The sequence below is a fragment of the Rhincodon typus genome, chromosome 9 (assembly GCF_021869965.1).
Source record: "Rhincodon typus isolate 14 chromosome 9, sRhiTyp1.1, whole genome shotgun sequence".
NCBI lineage: Eukaryota > Metazoa > Chordata > Chondrichthyes > Orectolobiformes > Rhincodontidae > Rhincodon > Rhincodon typus.
In genome coordinates this window covers 80,437,685-80,459,277 of record NC_063340.1, presented here as the reverse complement: position 1 = coordinate 80,459,277, position 21,593 = coordinate 80,437,685, and the positions used below count along the sequence as shown (strand labels likewise).

The 21,593-nt window shown below is 43.0% G+C and overlaps 1 protein-coding gene across 1 annotated transcript in view; it reads right to left on the bottom strand.

The window, feature by feature from the left end:
* Window positions 1-21,593, bottom strand: part of smyd3 (SET and MYND domain containing 3) — a 674,587-nt gene that overhangs the window by 430,222 nt on the left and 222,772 nt on the right. The window contains exon 5 of the mRNA XM_048601439.1: window positions 18,284-18,420. Within this exon, the coding sequence (XP_048457396.1) occupies window positions 18,284-18,420 (137 nt within the window). The remainder of the gene's footprint in view (window positions 1-18,283; window positions 18,421-21,593) is intronic.

Here is a 21,593-nt window from a genome sequence, read left to right as displayed (position 1 = left end):
GGTTCTGATGAAGAGTCACTGGACTCAAAACAATAACTCTGCTTTCCTCCCACAGATGCTGCCAGGCCTGCTTGAGTTTCTCCAGCAATGTCTGCTTCTGTTTCAGACCTCCAGCATCCACTGTTTTGTTTTATTTTAAGGCAATTGGTATGTTGGCCTTCTTAGCGAGAGGATTTGAGTAGAGGAGAAGAGATGTCTTGCTGAAATTGTACAGGGGCCAGATGAGACCATACCTGGAATGCTGCGTGCAGGTTTGGTCTCCTGATCTGAGGAAGGATGTTCTTGCTACAGAGGGAGTGCAGCGAAGATTAACCAGACTGATTCCTGGGATGGCAGGGCTGACGTATGAGGAGGTGTTGAATCAGTCAGGATTATATTCACTGGAGTTCAGAAGAATGAGGGGTATCTTTCTCTTCCTTTATTCGTGCACGGGATGCAGGCATTGCTGGCTAGGCAGCATTTATTGCCCATCCCTAATTGCTCAGAGGGCAGTTAAGAGTCAACCACATTGCTGTGGGTCTGGAATCACACGTAGGCCAGACCAGGTAAGGATGGCAGTTTCCTTCCCTAAAGGACATTAGTGAACAAGATGGTTTTTCCCCAACAATCGGCAATGGATTCATGGTCATCATTAGATTCTTAATTCCAGATATTTTATTAAATTCAAATTCCACTATCTGCCGTGGCAGGATTCGCACCCTGTTCCCCAGAACGTTATCTGGGTCTCTGGGTTAATAGTCTAGCGATACTACCATTAGGCCATCGCCTCCCCTTCTGACAGAAGCATATAAAATTCTGACAGAACTAAAGGCAGGAATGATGTTCACAATGGTTGGGGGGAGTCCAGAACCAGGGATCATAGTTTTTACAGGTTAAAACCTTCAGCACTGAGATGAAGAGAAATGTCTTCACTCAGAGAGTGGTGACCTTGTAGAATTCACTACCACAGGAAGCAGTTGAGGCCAGAACATTGTACGATTTGAGGATGGAGTTGGTTATAGCACTTGGAGCTAAAGGGATCAAAGGATATGGGGGAAAAGTGGGAACAGACTACTGAGCTGGATGATCAGCCATCACCATAATTCATGGCACAGCAGGGTCAAAGGGCCGAATGGCCAACTCCTGCTCCTATTTTGTATGATTCTATGTAAGTGGGGGAAGAGTGCAAACTAATTTTCACTTAAATTCCCAATGTTTATATTGGCAGGACTGTGTGTGTGAATGGATTATAACTCCATCCTTGGTGTAACAAAGTCCTGCAGAGCAAGACATTGCATGTTGAAATTCGATGTGTTTGCTTGCTCGACAACACTGCTAAAAATTAAGAAAAACACCTCACAATAAGTCTGAAACCAGCACAACACAATCAAGTGTTGAAACAAGAGGACTGATTAATATGTTAATTATGCTCACATAGACAGTGATCAGATCAATCAGATCCAGAGCTAGTTTTAAAAAATCAAAATGCACCTCAGTGTATAGTCCCAAAACCATTTTTAATAAAAACCACAGGTATAATTTTAATTTCAGTGGCTATGCGCAAAATTCAGACACAATGCAACAATGGTAAGAAAGAAATGAGTATAAATACTGAATGTTATCCACTTAGAGCCTGAAATAGCTCATGCTATTTTCATGTCAGGTCAAAAACACATCGGCAGCAAAACTGCAGCATTCTCAAGAGCAGTTCCACACAGGAAAACAAAGCTGCTCCATCTCAATGGACCATGCAAATCATTGTCAGAATTCTGCATTGTCTTCAGTAGAATTTCACTGAGAAATAGGCCATTCAGCCCAATTGGCTTGAGCCAAAATTTTGCTCCAGCCATTCCATCCAATCTGTCAACATATCCTTCCATCATTTTCACCCCATGTGCTTACCGAGCTTGCCCTTAAATGTATACGCATCTCAATTACTCCCTGTGACAGCAGTTCCACATTCAAACCACATTCAGATAAAGAGGTTTTCCCTTAATTGCCTTACGGGGAATCATTAGTGATTATTTTATATTATTATCACTCAATTATTGCTCTTATCCAGCCAGCAGGTGGAAATATCTTCTCTATGTCGGCCGATCAAACCCCCTTTTCTTGAAAACGATCTTGCCTCACATCAGGCCACAGCTTCTTTGGTGGTAACAATAAGGAGGCTGGAAGAAAGCTAAAAGCAGCCTTTTCCAGGCAAAGAAAGCTCTTGCAACATCATGAGTATGCTGGGTCCAATCCCTTCTGACCTTTCAGTTCCATTTGCAATAAACAGTCTGCACCTTAAAAATGACTGGCTCTAGTCTGTTGGTGCAGCCTTTCCGGCATTCTGATTGCAACGAACCTTTATGAAAAGGGATCTGTAAAACTGGATGGTTCCTTTTAGCATCAAGACTGGACTCTTCAATCTCTCTCTTTTCTGGTGGACTTAATGTGAAGTCAAAAGTAACTGGAAAGTTTAACAGGTTTGAAATCTGAGAACTTAATGCACCTGCAAGGGTGAACAAATTTGAAACAGACAGCACATTAGTCCCAGGTCCAGAGCAGCAAACTATCAGCAACTCTTCACATCCATCCCAGGAGTACAGCTACAAAAAGAACTGTCAACGCTTGATTTAAGACCAGAGGATCACCACAAAGAGAAAGATCGGAAATCCAGAATTTAAAAAAAAAGTCAGTAAATGCACGAATTCTACAACAAACTGCATTTATAAAGCACCTTTAACTTGTACGATGCCCTGGAGCACTTGACTGAGGCAATATTAAACCAAATTTGACACAGATGGAGATCTGAAGCCAAGTGAGTAAAAGCTGGGTCAAAGCAACAGGTTTTAAAGAGTGACCTAAAAGGAAGAGGGTGATGCAAAGAGATTTGGGAAGAGAGCATAGGGGCCCAGGTGCCTGAAGACACAGACTATCAAAACCTGCATGGTGTTGCGAAGGAACACAGACAGGTCAGACCTGAGGTCTCTGTTTGTTAACACATCTCGTGTCAAGTAAACCAAATGTCAAAGTTTCCTATTCAGCGTTGAACTGCCCCAGGGCAGTTCATTCCCCTTCTACCTGAGGGACCCAATGTCAACGACCAGACTAAATGATGGGACTGAAATATGTCTTTGTGAGGATTTCAATAACACACAGGGAGTCACAATACAGCTCCCAGTGGCTCACACCTGGAGCTTAAGACTGAACTCATGGGCAGATGCATTCACAAAGCACAAGGGTGGCTGATACAGGGAAGCAAATTATGACTTGTAGACGGGAATTAGTCAGTGCGTCAAAGAGAGGAGAGGCAGTTTCTCTCCTGCACTGGATGATCAGCTGCCTGATAAAAACAAAAAGCAAAGACAAGTGCCTCAGCATACAGGTTATCATCGGGAAGTGCTAAAAATAGCCTCCCTAAATCACATGGTGACGAGACACCCAGCTGAATGCTGATGTCTCAAGGTTGCTCTTCCCAGGAACAATTAGCACAACACAAATAATCCTCAGCGTGCACCACGGAACATCAGCCTTTTCACACTGGGAAACAAGGTGGCTGCAGGATCTTCAGGCAACATTTCGGAATGTTTAAGCTAAATCCACAAGTGAACTGTGCATGAAGCTGAAATTCGGGCTGCTGGTTCCCCACAGGCGACTCTGACATCTCTTCAACTCGCCACCACCCCCAAGAAATGACACTGAGGAGAAAACTCTGGGCACAGACAGCACGCACACGGGCATACATGATACTCAGCTAAAGTTCTAGCACTACGTTTCAAACGTTATCACAGCCAAAACCCAGTCAGGGATATGAGCCAAACACCAATGGAGAGACCATATCGCTCTTCTCGATATTAACATTTGCCCGAGGGTGACACCAAAGAGCCAAAATGAAGCTGACTGGAATTGCTGTCGCATCAGAGGTATCACTGCAGGAGCTCCTCAGAGAAACACCTTTTGACCGATATCCACAATTTTCTCTTTATTAAAAGGTAAGGAGTGACAGTGTACCCCACTTGCAGTCTGACTGTATTCACAACAGCTTTAACACTGAAGCAGCACCCTACACCAATGGGTTCCAGGCCTGAAATAATGTTCTGGCCTAGTTTGTCAGATGGCAAATAACATTTGCACCATTTAGAAATGCCACACAGTGAGCATCACAGACAAGGAAAAGCCCAGCAATTTCTTCACGGTCTTCCATGACACAATGATTATACATTCTCCCAGCAACATTTTAGGTGTGATAACCGATCAAGTGCTGAGCTAGATTGGTCACACCAACATGACAGCCACTAGAGCAGACACAGAGTGGGTAATTCGCTGGCACATTCACTGTACTAACCTGGCAGTAGACTTCACCCTGGTTATTGTGCATCTAAATTCAGCACAGATTTGAAAAAGGACTGAAGAGGTGAAATCATGAGAACCAGGTGGCAGAGACTAATTTGTATTCCCTTGAATATAGCACATTAAGCCATGATCTAATTGAGGTGTTTAAGATGATTAAAGGGGCTGACAGGAAGAGCCATTTCCTCTTGAAAAAAAGGACATTAAAATTAAAGCTCAGCTTTCAAGGGAAGGTCAGGAATCACTTCTTCGTACAAAGGATAGTATAGTCTCTAGAACTCTCTCCCTCAAAACACTGCTCAGGGTGAGGGTCAACTGAAAAGAAGAACACAAAGATTGATAGATTTCAGTTTGATAAAAGTATGAAGGATTATGAGGAAAATGTAGTAAGAAGGTGAGATACAGATCAGTCAAGATCTAACTGAATGACAGAACAGGTTTGTGTGACTCAATGGTCCACTTCTGTTCATATGTCCCTAAAACAACAGGTCTGGATTGTTCAAATAAAAACCGAAAGAACTGCGGATGCTGTAAATCGGGAACAATAACAAAGTTGCTGGAGAGGCTCAGCAGGTCTGAAAAAACAGAGTTAACGTTTCGGGTCCGGTGACCCATCCTCAGAACTGATGAACCTCAGAAACGTTAATTCTGTTTTTTTCCTTCACAAATGCTGCCAGACCTGCTCAGCCTCTCCAGCAATTTTGTTTTAGGTCTGGATTGTTCATTTTGTCTAAATTTTGAAAGAGTCCCACACAGGACATAACTAAATAGAATGCATTGGTGCTGTCTATATGGTTTTTTAAAAAAATTCACTCAAAGAACATGGGCATTGCTGGTTGGGCCAGCATTTATTGTACATCCCTAAATGTCTTTGAGAAAGAGATGGTGAGCTGCCTTCTTGAACCGCCGCAGTCCACCTGCTGCAGGTTGACCATAATACCCTTAGGGAGGGAATTCCAGGATTCTGACCCAGTGACAGTGAAGAAACGGCGATATATTTCCAAGTCAGGATGGTGAGGGACTTGGAGGGAAACTTGCAGGTGACGGCGTTCCCATGTATCTGTTGCCCTTGTCCTTCTAGATGGAAGTGGGTTTGGAAGGTGCTGTCTGAGGATCTTTGGTAAATTTCTGCAGTGCATCTTGTAGATAGTAAACACTGTTGCTACTGAGCGTCGGTGGTGGAGGGAGTGGATGTTTGTAGATGTGGTGCCAATCCAACAGACTGATTTGTCCCAGATGGGCTCTTTTTAAATAACATTTGATTATGCGTTGACAAGAAAATGACGATAAAAATGAAACTGTGTGGCAATCTCTTTCTTAAGCAATCCCTTAGAATCAAGAATGACCTGCTTCCACTCCTGTTTGATGGGATCTGAGGTTGGTGATAAGTCCAATGCACAATCTGCAGACTGTACCACATGCTGGACAAGTGGCACTTGAAGGGTTGAGTTTTTTGGAGGACTGTGCACTGACCCAAGATGCCTCAACTTCATCCATTCATATTCCTGACAATGTTTCTCAATCAGTTGGATGCCTTCCTGAATGAGCCTTTCCAGTTTGGTCAGTCACCAGCCTATGAGACAGTGGGAAATAGTCGACCTCTTCAGGAATGCTTCAAGGTCATCCCAAAAGTGTATCTGCTGTCCTCCTCGGAATATTCTGCCATAGGGAAACTGAATTTGAGTGACTGGCACCTCAACACTGGGTGCTTTGGGATGGGATACTGTTGTTAGATCAACTTCATTCCCAGCAGATCTTGAGGGTGTTCCTGTGCCATGACAGGTTTTATATGAAGCTTGCTGTAAAAACAAAGTCAAGGGAATGGATTGAATTATTACCAGGCACGGAGGGTAGGAGCAAAGGAATGGTCTTCAGAATAGCAGGATGTGGGTTGTGGATGTTCAGGGCTTTGTGCTAGCAACTTGATTGACAGTGAAATGGAAGTGATACAGAAAAGTGCTGGTGAGGCCAAATTAGCGCTCAAGGCAGTCCGAAAATAAAAATGCAAGACAGTTGAGAAGGGCAGAGATAGGCAAGTGAAACAGGCAGATATGTGACTGCTGCGTGGATTCAAGATGGCGCTGACCACATGGCGACTCAATGCGAGCTCTCTACAGCAATCTTATTCTTACATATCTTACAATAGTCCTGCTCTTTGAAACCTCAACTTTAAGTCTGTTCACTTTCTCAGTAACATCGTATTCCTCGCTCTGTTCTATCACACTAATGCACTTTGTACGGTATGATCTACCTGTACTACATGCAAAACAAAACTTTTCACTGTACCTAGATACGTGACAATATTAAATCAAATTAAATCAAAACATACTACTCATTGAACTCGCATCAAATTTGCAGCACAAAAACAGGCCATTCTGTACACTTTACTCAAGAACATCCCAAGAGCATAGTCTTCACTTCAGTGCAAAGAAATGTAAAGTATTACACTTCAGAGAAAATGGAATGAATAGCAATATACTTTAAATCGGATCATTAAATGAATGAAAGTGTTACTTTATGAGACATGAAACTAAGATACTAAAATTTATTGTAACAATAAATTTATTTACAGAATGCAGCATTTCCTATGGCCATTGCCTACCTATCACCCTCTTTCCCAACGGTCACCCTTCATATGTGCTTTAGCAACTTAATTAAACAATGATCTTCATCAGTGTATCTTGACAACATAATTAGCATAGGTTACATGAATAGGAATCCAATGCATCGATCTATGCACGCAGTTAGCAAGGTCTTAAAAAAATCAAATAAATGTTTGAGTTGATATGTAGGTCAAGTGAAATTAGGCAGAACGGAAGTGGAACACTCAGTTCGGGGCATTCCACTAGTCAGGGAGCCACAGAATAAGAGCTGCACTGATTCACTAGGATGATGCCGGAAATGAGCTGGTAAAGGTTAACAGTAAAGGTTCAAAGTTGTTTTTACTATGCTCCTGTAAAATTATAAAATCCCTACAGTGTGGAAACACGCCTTTTGGCCCATCAAATCTGCAATGACCCTCTGAACAGCAGCCCACCCAGACTCATCCCACCTTATCCTATCCCTACAATCCCACATTTCCTATGGCCAATCCACCTGGCCTGCACAACCCTGGACACTATGGGCAATTTAGCAAGGCCAATCCACCCAGCCTGCACACTTTTGGACAGTGGGAGGAAACCAGAGCAGCTGCAGGAAACCCACCTGGACATGGGGAGAATGTGCAAATTCCACACAGACAGTTACCCGAGGTGAAATGAGGCAGCAGTGCTAACCACTGAGCCATACTAATTGGAGATTTTAAGATGGCAATACTCATGATGCTTGGCTCATCAATAATGGCATGGCATAAACTGAGGATAATGACAGGAAAAGACAGGTTGGACAGACTCTTTCACACAGCGGTGGTTGAAACTCACAATGCTTCATCACAAGAAACTATTGAGGCCAAAATGAAAGCATCATTTAGTAGGGAACTGAAAAAGGAAGAATATAGAGAAATATTAGAAAAAGGAGAGAATGACCGAGATTAGAAGATGTATCTTCAGTCAAGGAGCCACTTCCAGTACAGGCACAATGGACAGAAACGGCCCCCAAATCCCTGAGATTTCAATTATTCTATTTCTTTACCATCACTGGCTCACATTGGCCGAAGGATCTCTGGCAGGGACCACATGTCAGATAGCATTCTTGGAATGTGACAAGTCAATGGACTGATGGCATTACTGAACTAGTGAGCCAAAGCTCAGAGCTAATGCCTTGAGGACACAGGCTCATATTTTTGCCACATTGGGAGTCCTTTAAAAACAGCAGGTGAATGCAATCCCGGGATTCCTGCCCTCATTTCCCCAACAATCTTTAGGTTAGGTGTCAGAACGCACACAGCTCTACCGAGCGGTTAGGAAGTTCAAACCTCCCTGGAATTTTGATACAACCAGTTCTATTCTACCAGTAAAGATGGTTTATAGTATTTCATAAGAATCCTGGCACATGATAGCCTTTCTCTTGGTGGGGAAGCAAAACAAAAAAGACATTCAACATTCCTATTGAAATACATTGGTCCTTTAGCCTTCTCATAAATCTGCCAATTGTAGGCATTCGAATTATCAATATCAGAAGCTTTCACCTATGTCACACCTCTTAATGTTTTGTAAAACAGTGAAAAAAACTCTTCAAACAAATAGCATGTTAATACACAGCGAGAGTGCTGTCAAAGTTTTCAGTACCTTCTGCACCTGTATAAACATTGCTTGCTGAGATCCAAGTTCATTAACCATTCTTGGAGATCAGCGAAGCATTCATAATGAGGTACAAAAACAGAAATTGCTAGAAAAGCTCAGCAGGTCTGGTAGCATCTGTGGAGAGAAATCAAAGTTAACATTTTGGGTCCCTCAGTTCTGAGGAAGGGTCACCAGAGTAGTATGTACGTAGTATAAGTTAGGAAAGTAAGAAATAAAACTAAAAAGACAGACATTACAGTCTTTCTATAAGGGCTTCCAGGTGGTCTGCTGGTCTCCATTGGTCTCAACCAGTACCCATCTTCATTCTGCCCCACTGGCCGTCTGCACTCTGCTCCAGGCCTCTGGCTGACCCTGCTCCGCTCCAGGCCTCTGGCTGCCCTTAGTCCGCTCCGGTCCAGGCCTCTGGCTGACCCTGCTCTGCTCCAGGCCTCTGGCTGACCCTGCTCCGCTCCGCTTCAGGCCTCTGGCTGACCCTGCTCTGCTCCGCTCCAGGCCTCTGGCTGACCCTGCTCCGCTCTGCTCCAGGCCTCAGGCTGCCCTTGGTCCACTCCGCTCCAGGCCTCTTTCTAACCCTGCTCCGCTCCAGGCCTCTGGCTGACCCTGCTCTGCTCTGCTCCAGGCCTGTGGCTGACCCTGCTCCGCTCCAGGCCTCTGGCCATCCCTGCTTCAGTCTGGAAACGCATCAGGTTTACTCAATGCCTTCTGGAGGAGGAAATCTGCTACCATGGCCAGATTTAATCCACGCCCGACTCTAGATGACTCTCAACTACCCTCTGAAATGGCCAGCGAGTCGATCAATCCAACTCATTCAGGTAAATAAAATGGGCAATAAATGTCACTCTTGCAGCGAGGTGCAACGTCCCAAGAACCTTACACAAGTCCAGGACAGAAGGCACAATTGTATGCTCGTTCCAAAGCGAGGTCATCTCTATAGATATAACCGCCATGTTTTGAAGTACATTTTCTTATTCCAAGTTAGTTTACCCAACACCCTCTACAAATACAGTACAAACTGAATCCAGAATGGTTCCTTCACAAATCCCAAAATGAAAATAAGGGCCCATCAATTTTAATGCAAGGAGCGGATTCATGGAGTATGGAGGTTAAATTCCAGACTGAGCCAAGTATCTTTAAACCATATGCTCAGACCAGATCAGTGCTGCGCTTAATATTAAGTGACAAGCTTAAGTAATACAAACCCGACATAGCAGCTGCATTGCTTTTGTAGACAATGTCAAAGAAACCCATAATAACCAGAGCATATACTCAGCATGCAAAATCACTGGCATCAGACGACAAACCAGAGGAAAGGTTAAGCCTCATCTTCTTTCCCCTCCTGCTTCCCATATTCAGTACATTTCAAGGACATGGTGATTTGAGTGACAATTGTTTATTAACATCCTGAATGGAGGGAGATTACTGCCAGCGGATGCCGTCTCATCACCTTTTCATTACTTTTCTTCTCTTCCTTTACAAGTCAGACGAAGACAAGATGGTTAATTATCCCTTCTGTTTGCAAACTGCAGTTTCAATCTCATTAAATCTATGGCACTATAACATTGTAAAATGCATGAGGCTGTACTGCTGCAGAAAATGTCGACGTCTTGTGCTTAAATCGGATGTAATCTGGCAAATATTTTGCTTTGCAAAACTCGATATGCCTTTCTTTTTCATCCTTCAAGGAAAGGTTGATTGTGATCACCCATTTGGGTTCTTGGCCGAGTTTTGGTGGGTTCATAGGTGCCCGCTGAAGAGCAGCTCTGTGCCCCAGAAGCTCTAACACAGGTGACAGAGATTTGGCTGTGTTGTTGATAGCTTGGATTTCCCCTCCTTTGTATTTTTATCTCAGTTTCTGAAACATGCTTGCTTTTGAAGGAAGCCACATCTTTCTCACAGTGAAAGCTATATGTGTTAAATATGTATATAGCATGAAGATACTTAGCAGACCAATGAGAATATAACACCTCCAAAAGATATTGCTGCCTCCCATCATGGAGCCAGTCCCTTCGTCTGATGCCACTCTCCATTCTGAGAGAGAAATATTTCAAGCTGTTCACACAGGAACTCGATTTAAGTCTCTCGATGGTCTCAGGGTAGTGGAAGCAGTTGGTTATCACTCACTCCTTTCCAATTCATGTAGTTATTCTGCCAATATCACACACATATCCATCCCCACCGCCCTCCCAAAACTCCCATTCCAAGCCCAATTCTACAGTCCTGATGCACCTTCCTTTTCTAATCTTTCTACATCCAACCCATGCACAGTGGCAAGTCTATTGACTTCCTCTGGACCTGTCTCACCTTGTCTTCCCAACTGGTGCTACTGTTTTGCACAAAGCGAAGATCCTTTGCTGTGAAGGAGAATTGTTACAAGACCAGAGACTACCCTTTGATCGAAGCAGCAACCTCAGGTAAATCACGCACCTGGGAACTAGCCATATTTTTATTCATTCGTGGGACATGGGCGTCACTGACTAGGCCAGCATTTATTGCCCCATCCCCAGTTGCCCTTGAGAAGGTGGTGAACTGCCTTATTGAACCACTGCAGTCCACGTGCTGTGGGTTGACCCACAATACCATTAGGAAAGGAATTCCAGAATTTTGACCCAGTGACAGTGAAGGAACAGCGATATATTTCCAAGTCAGGATGGTGAATGGCTTGGAGGGGAACTTGCAGGTGGTGGTGTTCCCATATGTCTGATGCCTTCTTCCTTTTATCTGGAAATGTTCTTGGGTTGGAATGCACTGCCTAAGGAGCCTTGTGAATTTCCATCATGCATGTTGTAGTTGGTACATATTGCAGCTACTGAGCGTCGGTGGTGGAGGGAGTGGATGCTTGTGGATGTTGTGCCAGCCAAGTGCGCTTTCTGCTGGATGGCGTCAAGCTTCTTGAATGTTGTTGGAGGTGCACCCATCCGGGCAAGTGGGAAGCATTCCATTACACTCCTAATTTGTGCCTTGTAGATGATGGACATGGTTTGGCGAGTAAGGAAGTGAGTTAGTCAGCACATTATTATTCCTAGTCTCTGATCTGCTCTCGCAACCAGTATATTTTCATTGTGAATCCAGTTGAGTTTCTTGTCAACGGTAACCCCCCAGGATGTTGATAGTGGGAGAATGCAGTGATGGTAACACCACTGAATGTCAAGGGGTGATGGTTAAACTGTCTCTTATTGGAAACAGTCATTACCTGGCATTTGTGTGGCAGAAGGATTAGATTTCCTAGTGTTACTTGCCACTTTTCAGTCCAAGCCTGGATATTTTTAAATCTTGTTGCATTTGATCAATATCTGCTTCAGTACATGAGGAGTTGCAAGTGGTGCTGAACAGCCCCACTTTTGACCTTAGGATGGGGGGGAAGTCATTGATGAAGCAGCTGAAGATGTTTGAGCTTAGGACACTACCCTGAGGAACTCTTGCAGAGATGTTCTGGAGCTGAGATGATTGACCTCCAACAACCACAACCATCTTCCTATGTGTCAGATATGACTTCAACCAGCAGACAGGATTCCCATCGATTCCAGTTTTGCTAGGGGTCCTTGATGCCACACTCAGTAAACTGTAGTCTTGATGTCAAGAGCCATCACTCTCACCTCACCTCTGGAATTCAGCTCTTTTGTCCATGTTTGAACAAGTCTGCAATGAGGTCAGGAGCCGAGTGGCCCTGGCGGAACCCAAACTGGGCATCGCTGAGCAGGTGCTGCTTGATAGCACTGTTGATGAGACAGGGTCAAGGGATAGATCATGAAAATGCCCCCATCCAAGACCTTAATGGCTTGTCCACTTGCCAGCTCAACAGATTAAAAACAAGGGGATTGCCTGTAAACCTAACACATGAGAAAGGAAGTAGAGAGAGCAAGAGATATGAAGAGTCAGAGATATGGACAGAGAGAACAAAAAGACACACAGGTAGGAGTAGATGCGTGAAGATGGAGATGAGGAATTAACAGGGAGATGGACATAAAAGCAGAAACCAAGATGAGCAGACATGGATAGCAAAGTGGACTGTGAGAAATATGCAGCACAAATAAAAGGATGAAAAATATTGCAATTATATTGTACATTCGCAAATTTAAGATGACCAAATTACTTTACAACAAATTAAGCTCTTCTTTAAAATGTAGTCAGTTTTAGGGTAGGAAGGCAAACTAACAAAGAGAGCAGAAAACAAGCAGAGATAAATTTACAAGGGGTAAAATATTAAAGATCAACTCAAACACCAAGATTGTTTACAAGTTGTTATTTAGTAGTTTGGAGAAATTAGTTGTTAAATCTTGGTTTATTCTTTAAACTAAGACTTTGAAGTAGTGTGATACCAAAAGGTCTGTTTGTTGGTAAAGCAACAAGTTTGGGTGATCAATGCAGAGGATTGAATCACTAGATCAGACAAAGTCAACTTGTTGACGATTCTGGCTCAGGACATCTGAGATCCTTCAGTTTCTCGGTAGAAATGTGCTCAAATGCCAAGTCAGAGAAGAGCACGTGGTCATTACCTCAAAACCAGACAATTACAAAGACTCTATCAAAAGTTGGATTCAAAAAGCAGAAAACAAGAGGGGGTATTCTTCCACACTTAGGAGAAACAAATCTCTCATAATAGCTCCAGCTTAGCTTGCATCATGAGTCAATGCATAGAATAACCTCAGGATATTGGCAAAGCAACAGTAATAAATATATTTGACATCTACATTTGTTGTGTTTATTCAAAAATGACTAACACCACACACAGACATACAAAATGCACAATGTAAAGGAAGATTGTCAATGATGGTGGGGATTTTTTTAACAATATCGCCATCAGCAAAAATAAAACATTGCCAGCAGGAAATGGGAAACTCTACTCTGAACTGACAGTTCACAATAACAAATCAAGAAAAGTTAGCGTCATGAAAATTAAAAATGGATTTGTTAATTCTAAACAGGTGGGCAGTTCACAAATTCAGAGTATCAATTGGAGATTGCATTAACACAGAAAAGATTTGCAAACAAGAAGATGGTCCTTGCAGTCTTGATGCCAGATGTTTACAGACACTGAAGAGATTTCAGCATGTTGTACAGAGGTCTGGTTCTCTCTATTGTTCATACTCCTATGCACAAGTGTATCATCACTCCAATGCAATCTGGGTCCATCCAGTAGAAATTTAACCTTCACACTATTTCCAAGGTAGATCAAGAGAAAAAGGACACTCTACTGTCTCATCATTACTGAGTCAACTACATCAATGCAAATGCTATTTATCAACCATCATCAGTATTCCCATCAACTCAATCTATGCAAGTCTCTTCATATCCGGTACTGGCTGTGAGACATCCAGTGATGAATCAAGAAAATATCATGATCCAAGTCTCTCATGGCTTGTCCATTTAACATCTCAGGGGATGAGAAACAGGGCGATTGCCTACGGGCTAGACATGAGAAAAAGTCATGAAAGTAGAGAGCAAGTGATGTGAAGAATGAGAGAAGTAGACAGAGAGAACAAAGAGACAAGCAGAAAAGAATCCAGTCTCCATTTGCACACTGCCTTGCTAGTGTGCACGGAGGCAACAAACAGCCAGATCCAAAAGAGCATACAGGGCTCACAAGGCTTTCAGCACTCTCACTTGCTGATTAGCTGAAAGGAACAGGGCAATGTTAGCACATAGCACTGCGCTGAGAAGTAAGGCATCATCTAAGTACAGAGGGCAACCAAGCTCAGGTCAACCCTGTTCTTAATGTGAGCAAACCAAGCTGGGCCATGGCCAATTTGGCATAGCATTTTTTACACACAGCAATAATTATACCAATATTATATTATAATGACACCAATATTATACACAGTATGCTAGACCTGCACAACATGTAGAGGCACAAATAAAATTCACAGCATCTAGAGTTAAGGTGTCATGTTTTACTATGAATTTGGTAAACACGCACTTTGGGGGTCTTACACTCTTGACAGCAGCTATATACTTTCAAACAAAACTTAGTCAATACCGAGGTTTGAGGCAAGTCAGAAAAAGTAAAACTTTGTACAGTCATGTTAGAGTTCAAAAGCTGTATTATTTGAAATAAAATGAAAAGAGCAATGCCACAAACAACCAGGAAATTTGTCCCCTATTGATACAACAGGCCACAATGTAATATTAACTCTACTAGGAAACTTTGCAATTTAGTGTGACACATTTGCATAGCTAATTTCTATTAAAAAATGGAAGAAATGGAAAAGTTGACAGGATATTTTGCAGACGCAGGATATTTAGATTTATTGCATACCCCCCACACACAGACACACACACTGTCTTGTTCCCTCAAGTAAAGGCCAAGTTTGGAAATTCCAACAGCTACCTTATTTGTTAATATCACCTCCCTCACACCAACACAATTAACCACCTAATACTCATTGAACGATGGGCTGCTCGTCACAAACAGGACCTGTGAACCTGAAGGTGAACGTTTGCTAAAGCTGTGTGTCGTGATGTAGTTAAGATATTTAACATTAAGTGGAAAATGAAAATGTGAACTGGTAAAAAGAATACTCCTAGTGTAAAATTCACTCTGAAGGCAGCCATCCCTCCCAACCCACAAATGTGTTCAAGCAATTTCTCTTCCTGTCTCAGTAGCTGCCCAAGGAGTGAGTAGATGTTCTTGGATGTTACGGTACACTGGAGATGCGAGTATGACATAACATTACATCCCACTACATGATTCTAAACAGTGCATTGTATCATCGTATAACTGTTTCAAAGATAAAAGACAGTGTGCCTTTCCAGAGAAATATAATAGTGAAAGTCAAGTTCAAGATATCACTCTTTCAATCAGTATTCTCTATAACTATAGAGTACATAAGGATATCTGTTGTCTGCCTAGTGTCTAGTGCTCAGACACACATCAACATTAAGCACCTCTAAGTCAACCAACTGTGAACTCAATATATGTAGCATTTCTACAAGCCTGATATTTAATGACTTCCACAACCATATAGGAGGGCGCTTCATGTACACAAGCTCCAAAAACCTGCACACAGATTGGTTTCAGCTCAAACTGAGGAATTCCCAATTATGCTGCTAAAGCAGAATTGACAAATTATCACAGATCACTGGCCAGTTTTGCTGCCGCTGGCTCAGGTGGTTTCACAGGATCTGCCTTCCACCATCATCTCGAGACAAGTTAGAAGAGTCAGGACTCTTGCAATTATCCCACATGCCGCTCAGCAGAATGACACCAATTCCATTCCTGTTTCGGTGCCATGTGCCATTCCCCTGCGCCATTCCCCTGCGCTCCCCCCGTCACTACAGCCGGCACGACAGAGTGACTGGGTCAATTTGAAAAACCAGCCCAAGACTACGGCAGCAGTTTTGCCAAAGAAAATATAAGAGGAATTTATTAAGAAGGAGAAATTCACTGACTTCCATGGACTCCTGCTCCCCCTGCCCACCCCTTACCCACAGCTGCGGACATTTTTCCTTTACAGATAATTCCTTCTTGAATGCCCGAGTTAAACCAGCCTCCGCCACACTCTCAGGCAGATCCTAACCACTCACTGTCTGAACATGTTTCTCATGTCACCACTGCTTCTTTTTCCACTTGAATCTGTACCCACTCATTCTCGATCCTTGCACAAGTAGGAACAGTTTCCCCTGCCTACTCTCTCTGGACCCCTCATGATTCCGAATATTTCTGAAAAATCTCCTCTTAATCTACTCTTTTCCAAACAGAGCAGTCTCAACTTCTTCAATCTATCTACATAACAGAAGTTTATCATCCTTCAAACCATCCTTGTGATTCTTTTCTCTATGCTCTCAAACACTTCATAACATTCCTAACATGCAGTGTCCAGAGCTGGAAGCAATTCTCCAACATTTTATACAAGTCTAACATAATTCCCTTGCTCTTGTACACTCTGCCCTTGCTGATGAAGCCTAGGATACTGCATGTTTCAAGTGCTCTCTCAATCTGTCCTGCCAATGTCAATGACACCCAGCTCCCTGTTCTCCTACACCCTCCTTGGATTAAGATGGAATCACAATATTTATGTTGTGATGCCTTTTCACATTCTTGCTCCCAACTTCACATATCTCTGCAGTGAATTTCATCTGCCATTTGTCTGTCAATTTTACCAACCTGCCCGTCCTTTTGAAGTTCTACACTATCCTCCACACGGTTCACAATAATGCAAAGTTTTTGAATCATCAGCAGTCTGGAAATTATGTTGAGCTGTGTCAGGGTCATTAATATACATCAGGAAGATCAGGATCTGAATACTGATTCGGGGAAACTCCACGACAAACCTCCCTCCAGTTTCAAAAAGTACCATTAATCTACTCTGTCCCCTGTCATTCAGCTAATTCCATATCCAAATTGCTACTGTCCCTTTCATTCTATGAGCTGTAACTTTGCTCACAAGTCTGTTATACAGCATTTTATCAAATGCCTTTTGGAAGTTCATGTACACAACGTCAATAGCATTATTCTCATTAATTCTCTGCTCACTTATCAATAAAAAAAAAACTCACATTAAACAGAATTTGTCCTTAACCATGCTGGAGTTGCTTAATGAACGTGCAATTTGCCCACGTAATAGTTAAGTTTGTCTTAAATGTTTCTGAAAGCCTCCCCACCACCAAAAGTAAACTGGCTGGTTTGTATTTGTTAGCCTTATCTTTACACATTCTTGTGAAAAAGAATATGACTTTTGCAAATCTCCCATCAGCTAATACCAAGTCTAAGGAAGATTATCCCAGTGCCTCCGCATCTCCACTCTCGCTTCCCCCAGTCTCCTTAGACGCAATTCATCTCGTCCTGGCGCCTTATCAATTTTAAGCACAGATAGCCTATTCATTATCAACGACTTCAACATTATAAACTCTTCCAATGTGTGAACTAACTTTCCTTTCACCGTACCCTAGCTGTACCTTTCTTTTGGTAAAGAGAGATAGAAAGGATTGAGTCAATACTCTGCCGAGCCTCACTTACATGAGTAAACACACTTATTGATCCATCATCGGTCCACGCTTCCTCTCGGCACGATTGACATGATTTCATTTTATGTTAGCTGCCAGTCTCCCCTGACTATCTCTTATTTGCTTTTCCAATTGCCCTCTGACCCTTGTTAATTCAGCCTGGCTCTTAATTGTATGATCTGCCTGACATTGTAGTCTCGATCTCTTTCACCATCTGGGAAGTTCTGGATTCTTTGATTTGGTTCCCCTTGTCCTTTTGTGGATAAATACCTTGACTGTGCTCCCTTCAAACTCACACTGAATTGCAACCATTGAGTTCCCATGAGGATCGTTAACTAGATAGATAATGCTCAACTCATCAATGCTTTTATCTGTAAACAGAGGCTTGGTTTAGTTATAACTCATGAACTGCTTACTGGCATTATTTACAACATTGACTGAAGAAACCTACTTGCACTGAGAATAATTCCTCTTGAACAGAAACACTGCAAACTGGCAGCAGATGAGCTCTTTAGCTTCAATGCAGTTTGCATTATCCCACAGTATATGTTTACATCGTGTGACACCTTTACCCAGCAGTACCTCAGACTACCAGTTGTGCATATCTATTTGACTGCATTTCAATTCGGAACACTTGCAATTTATCGAGCAAACACACAGTCATCAAATTGCAGCATCAGGATCAGTTGTGCACAGGGTCAATTTATGAAGCACGGCCCTGCGCCAATTAAATATCACTTCAATGCTCATGCCAGTTAAATTGAAAGCAGGAAAAAAAAACTTACTTGACCGAAGAGGTGAAGGAGACTTAAACCAGGAGGCAGCTGGGATGCATTGGGAATTTCCTCTTTGATATAAAATTGCAGCATGGCTGTAAGTTGCCCAAGGCCTCCTTTCATTTCTTCGCTCATCCCTTTGATATCTGGGAAGGAATGAACAAAACTGGTCGTCAACCACAAGAGAAAGTATGCTTTGTGGCAGCTGTTCTGTCTAGACACATCTACTCCTCAATTCCATTTGAAGTGGTCACAATGATCCATCTTCGCCGTTTTGACAGGTAAATAACGTACATAAAGTGCACAACACACTCCTGCCACTCATTGCTGTGTGATTTTAAAAGAAAAGCTGGACAGCAACTTTCAGGACAGGTAATTAATCAAAACCACAGCAAACTGCAAAGGCTTTCCTTCAACACTCCATGGCAAAGATTGGCCTGATCTGTTTTTGTTTTGACCAAGACTAGGGCGGTGGCCTTAGAAGTAAACCACGTGAGGAAACGTCCTTGTGCCTGAAAACTAATGGGTGCTAAATTGATGGATGAGCTCGGGTAAACTGCCCAACTCTCAGTGTGCTGCTGCTTCCCTGTGTGGGAAGGGTCAGAACTGGCGGATCTGAAAATATTGTTTTGTTATTGTCTCTTGGTAAGCGGGCATCACTGCAAGGTCAGCGTTTGTCGCCGTTGGGAAGGTGGTGGTGAGTTGCCTCCTTAAACCTCTGCAGTCCACATGCCGTATGGATACCACAGAGCTGTGAGGAAGCGAATTCCACGGTTTTAATCCGGTCACAGTAAAGGAACAGCGATATTGTTCCAAAGCAGGATGGTCTGTGGCTTGGGATGGTATTCCTGTGAGTTTGCAGTCTTCGTCCTTCGTAGTGGGAGAGTCTCACAGTTTCGGTAGGTGCTTTCAAAAGAAGTTCAGTAAGTTGCTGCAGTGCATCTTGTAGATGGTACACACAGCTGCCACTGTGCATTGCTGGTGGGGGGAATGACTGCTGAGGGGGGGGTGTCAGTCAAACAGGCTGGTATCAAACATCTTAAGCATTGTTGCTGCTGTACTTATTCAACACTATCATCCCTGAATCCCTCGTACCAATATGCTGGGGCTTGCCATTGCCTAGGAACTGAACTGGACCAGCTATATAAATATAGTTATCTGCCACGCTCCAATCAAACCTAACCTTGCATGTTGACTTGTTTGCTTTCTCCATCACTAAATGCAAAACTGAGTTTCACAGCATCACCACTCACCAATTCCCCTCCTGCTGCAAGCCTCTTAGATTTAATCTTGCGTCAGTCAGCATTCTTTTTTTTAAACCCTCATGACTGAAAATGACCGAAATATATTAGAATTCCTCCCATGCTGAAAGAGGCCATTCGGCTCATCGAGTCTGCACCGTTCTTCCGAAGTGCGTCCCACCCCAACCCAGCCCCAGCCACCTACCCTATAATCCCACATTTTGTTACAATGGCTAATTCCACCTAACTTCAATATCCCTGGACACTACGGGCAATTTAGCATGGCCAATCCACCTAATCTGCACATCTTTGGGCTGTGGGAGGAAACCAGAGCACCCGGAGGAAACCCATGCAGACACAGGGAGAATATGCAAACTCCACACAGACCGTCGCCCGAGGCTGGACTCAAACCCGGGTCCCTGGCATTGTGAGGCAGCAGTGCTAACCACTGGGCCACCGTGCTGCCCATTAACCCTGCCCCATCATTCTATAACACAACTTGCAAAGGTCCATTCCATTTGGAATGCTTTGTCTGATCATGTGGTGAGTGGAAATTCCTTCAAAGCTTTCAAAAGAAAATATGATTTTTGACTTGAAGTAACAGGAACACGGGAGAAAACAGGAGGGTTGGACTAACTGCATCGTCCATTGAAAAATCTGACACTGGCTTGATGGACAGAAAGGTCTGCTCCTGTGCTGTGTAGTTCTATATTATTCTGAAATCTGTTTTGTTCTAAACTAAAAAGGCCAAGGTTTCAAGGCATGCTCTGGAGAATTGCCGATGGGCTTGTATTCATAACTTAAATTCCTTCGACAAGTCTTCAAAGAACATTGGTGAGGCCTCTTCTGGAAAACTGTGTCCAGTTCTGGTCACTCAGTTATAGGAAGGATATTATCAAGCAGGAGAGGGTTCAGAGGAGATTTACCAGGAATGGTGCTGGATGTAGAAGGTTTGAGTGATAAAGAAAGGCTGGACAGGCTGGGAGTTTTTTCACTGGAGCATAGGAGGTTGAGAGGTGACCTGAAGGAAGTTTTTAAAATAATGAGAGGTATAGAGAGAGTTGATGGTAGTTGTCTTTTCCCTAAAATGGGGAATTTCAAGACTGGGGGGGCATTTTTAAAGTGAGAGGAGAGAGATTTTAAAAAGACATAAGAGGCAAACTTTTTTTTTTTTACACAGAGGGTGGTTCATGTGTGGAATGAACTTCCTGATGAAGGGGTAGATGCAAGTACAATTACAACGTCCAAAAGAAATTTGGATGGATAGATGAACAGGAAAGGTTTGAAGGGATATGGGTCAGGAGCAGGCAGGTGGGACTAGTTCAGTTTGAGATTATGGTCAGCGTGGACTGGTTGGACTGAAGGGTCTATTTCCATGTTGTATTACTTTATGACTCTATGACTCTATAATATGCGTGACAAACAGAAATGATAAGATTGTAAGAAGTGCAGTAGTAGACCATTCGGCCATTTGAACCTGTTCTATCAGTCAACAAGACCTTGGCTCATTTGATTGGGGTTTTAATTCCACCTTTCCCTGCCTGTCCCTGCAATACCCCTGGACTCCCTCAATCACAAAATCTATCCAACTCAACTATAAATATATTCAATGACCCAACCTTCACTGTTCTCGGGGGATAGGGAATTTCAAATACTAATGAACCTTGAAAATTCTTCTTCATTACAGTCTTAAAAGGGGAACTGTAAAATCTGAAAATGTGCCCCCTAGTTCTTGATTCCCTCTCATGGGCAAATATCCTCTCAGCATCCACTCTGTCAAGTTCCCTCAACATGCTTCAATAAGATCACCTCTCATTCTTCTAAACTATAGTGACTACAAGCCCAAGCTGCTCCATCTTACCTCATAAAACAATACATCCATCCCAGGAATCACCCAATGAAACTTCTCTGAACTGCTTCCAATGTAAGTCTGTCCCTCTTTAAACAGGGAGGCCAAAACTGCACAGTGGCTCGGTGGTTAGCACTGCTGCCTCACAGTGCCAGGGATCCAGGTTCGATTCCAGCATCAGGCAACTGTCTGTGTGGAGTTTGCAAATTTTCCCTGTGTCTGTGTGGCT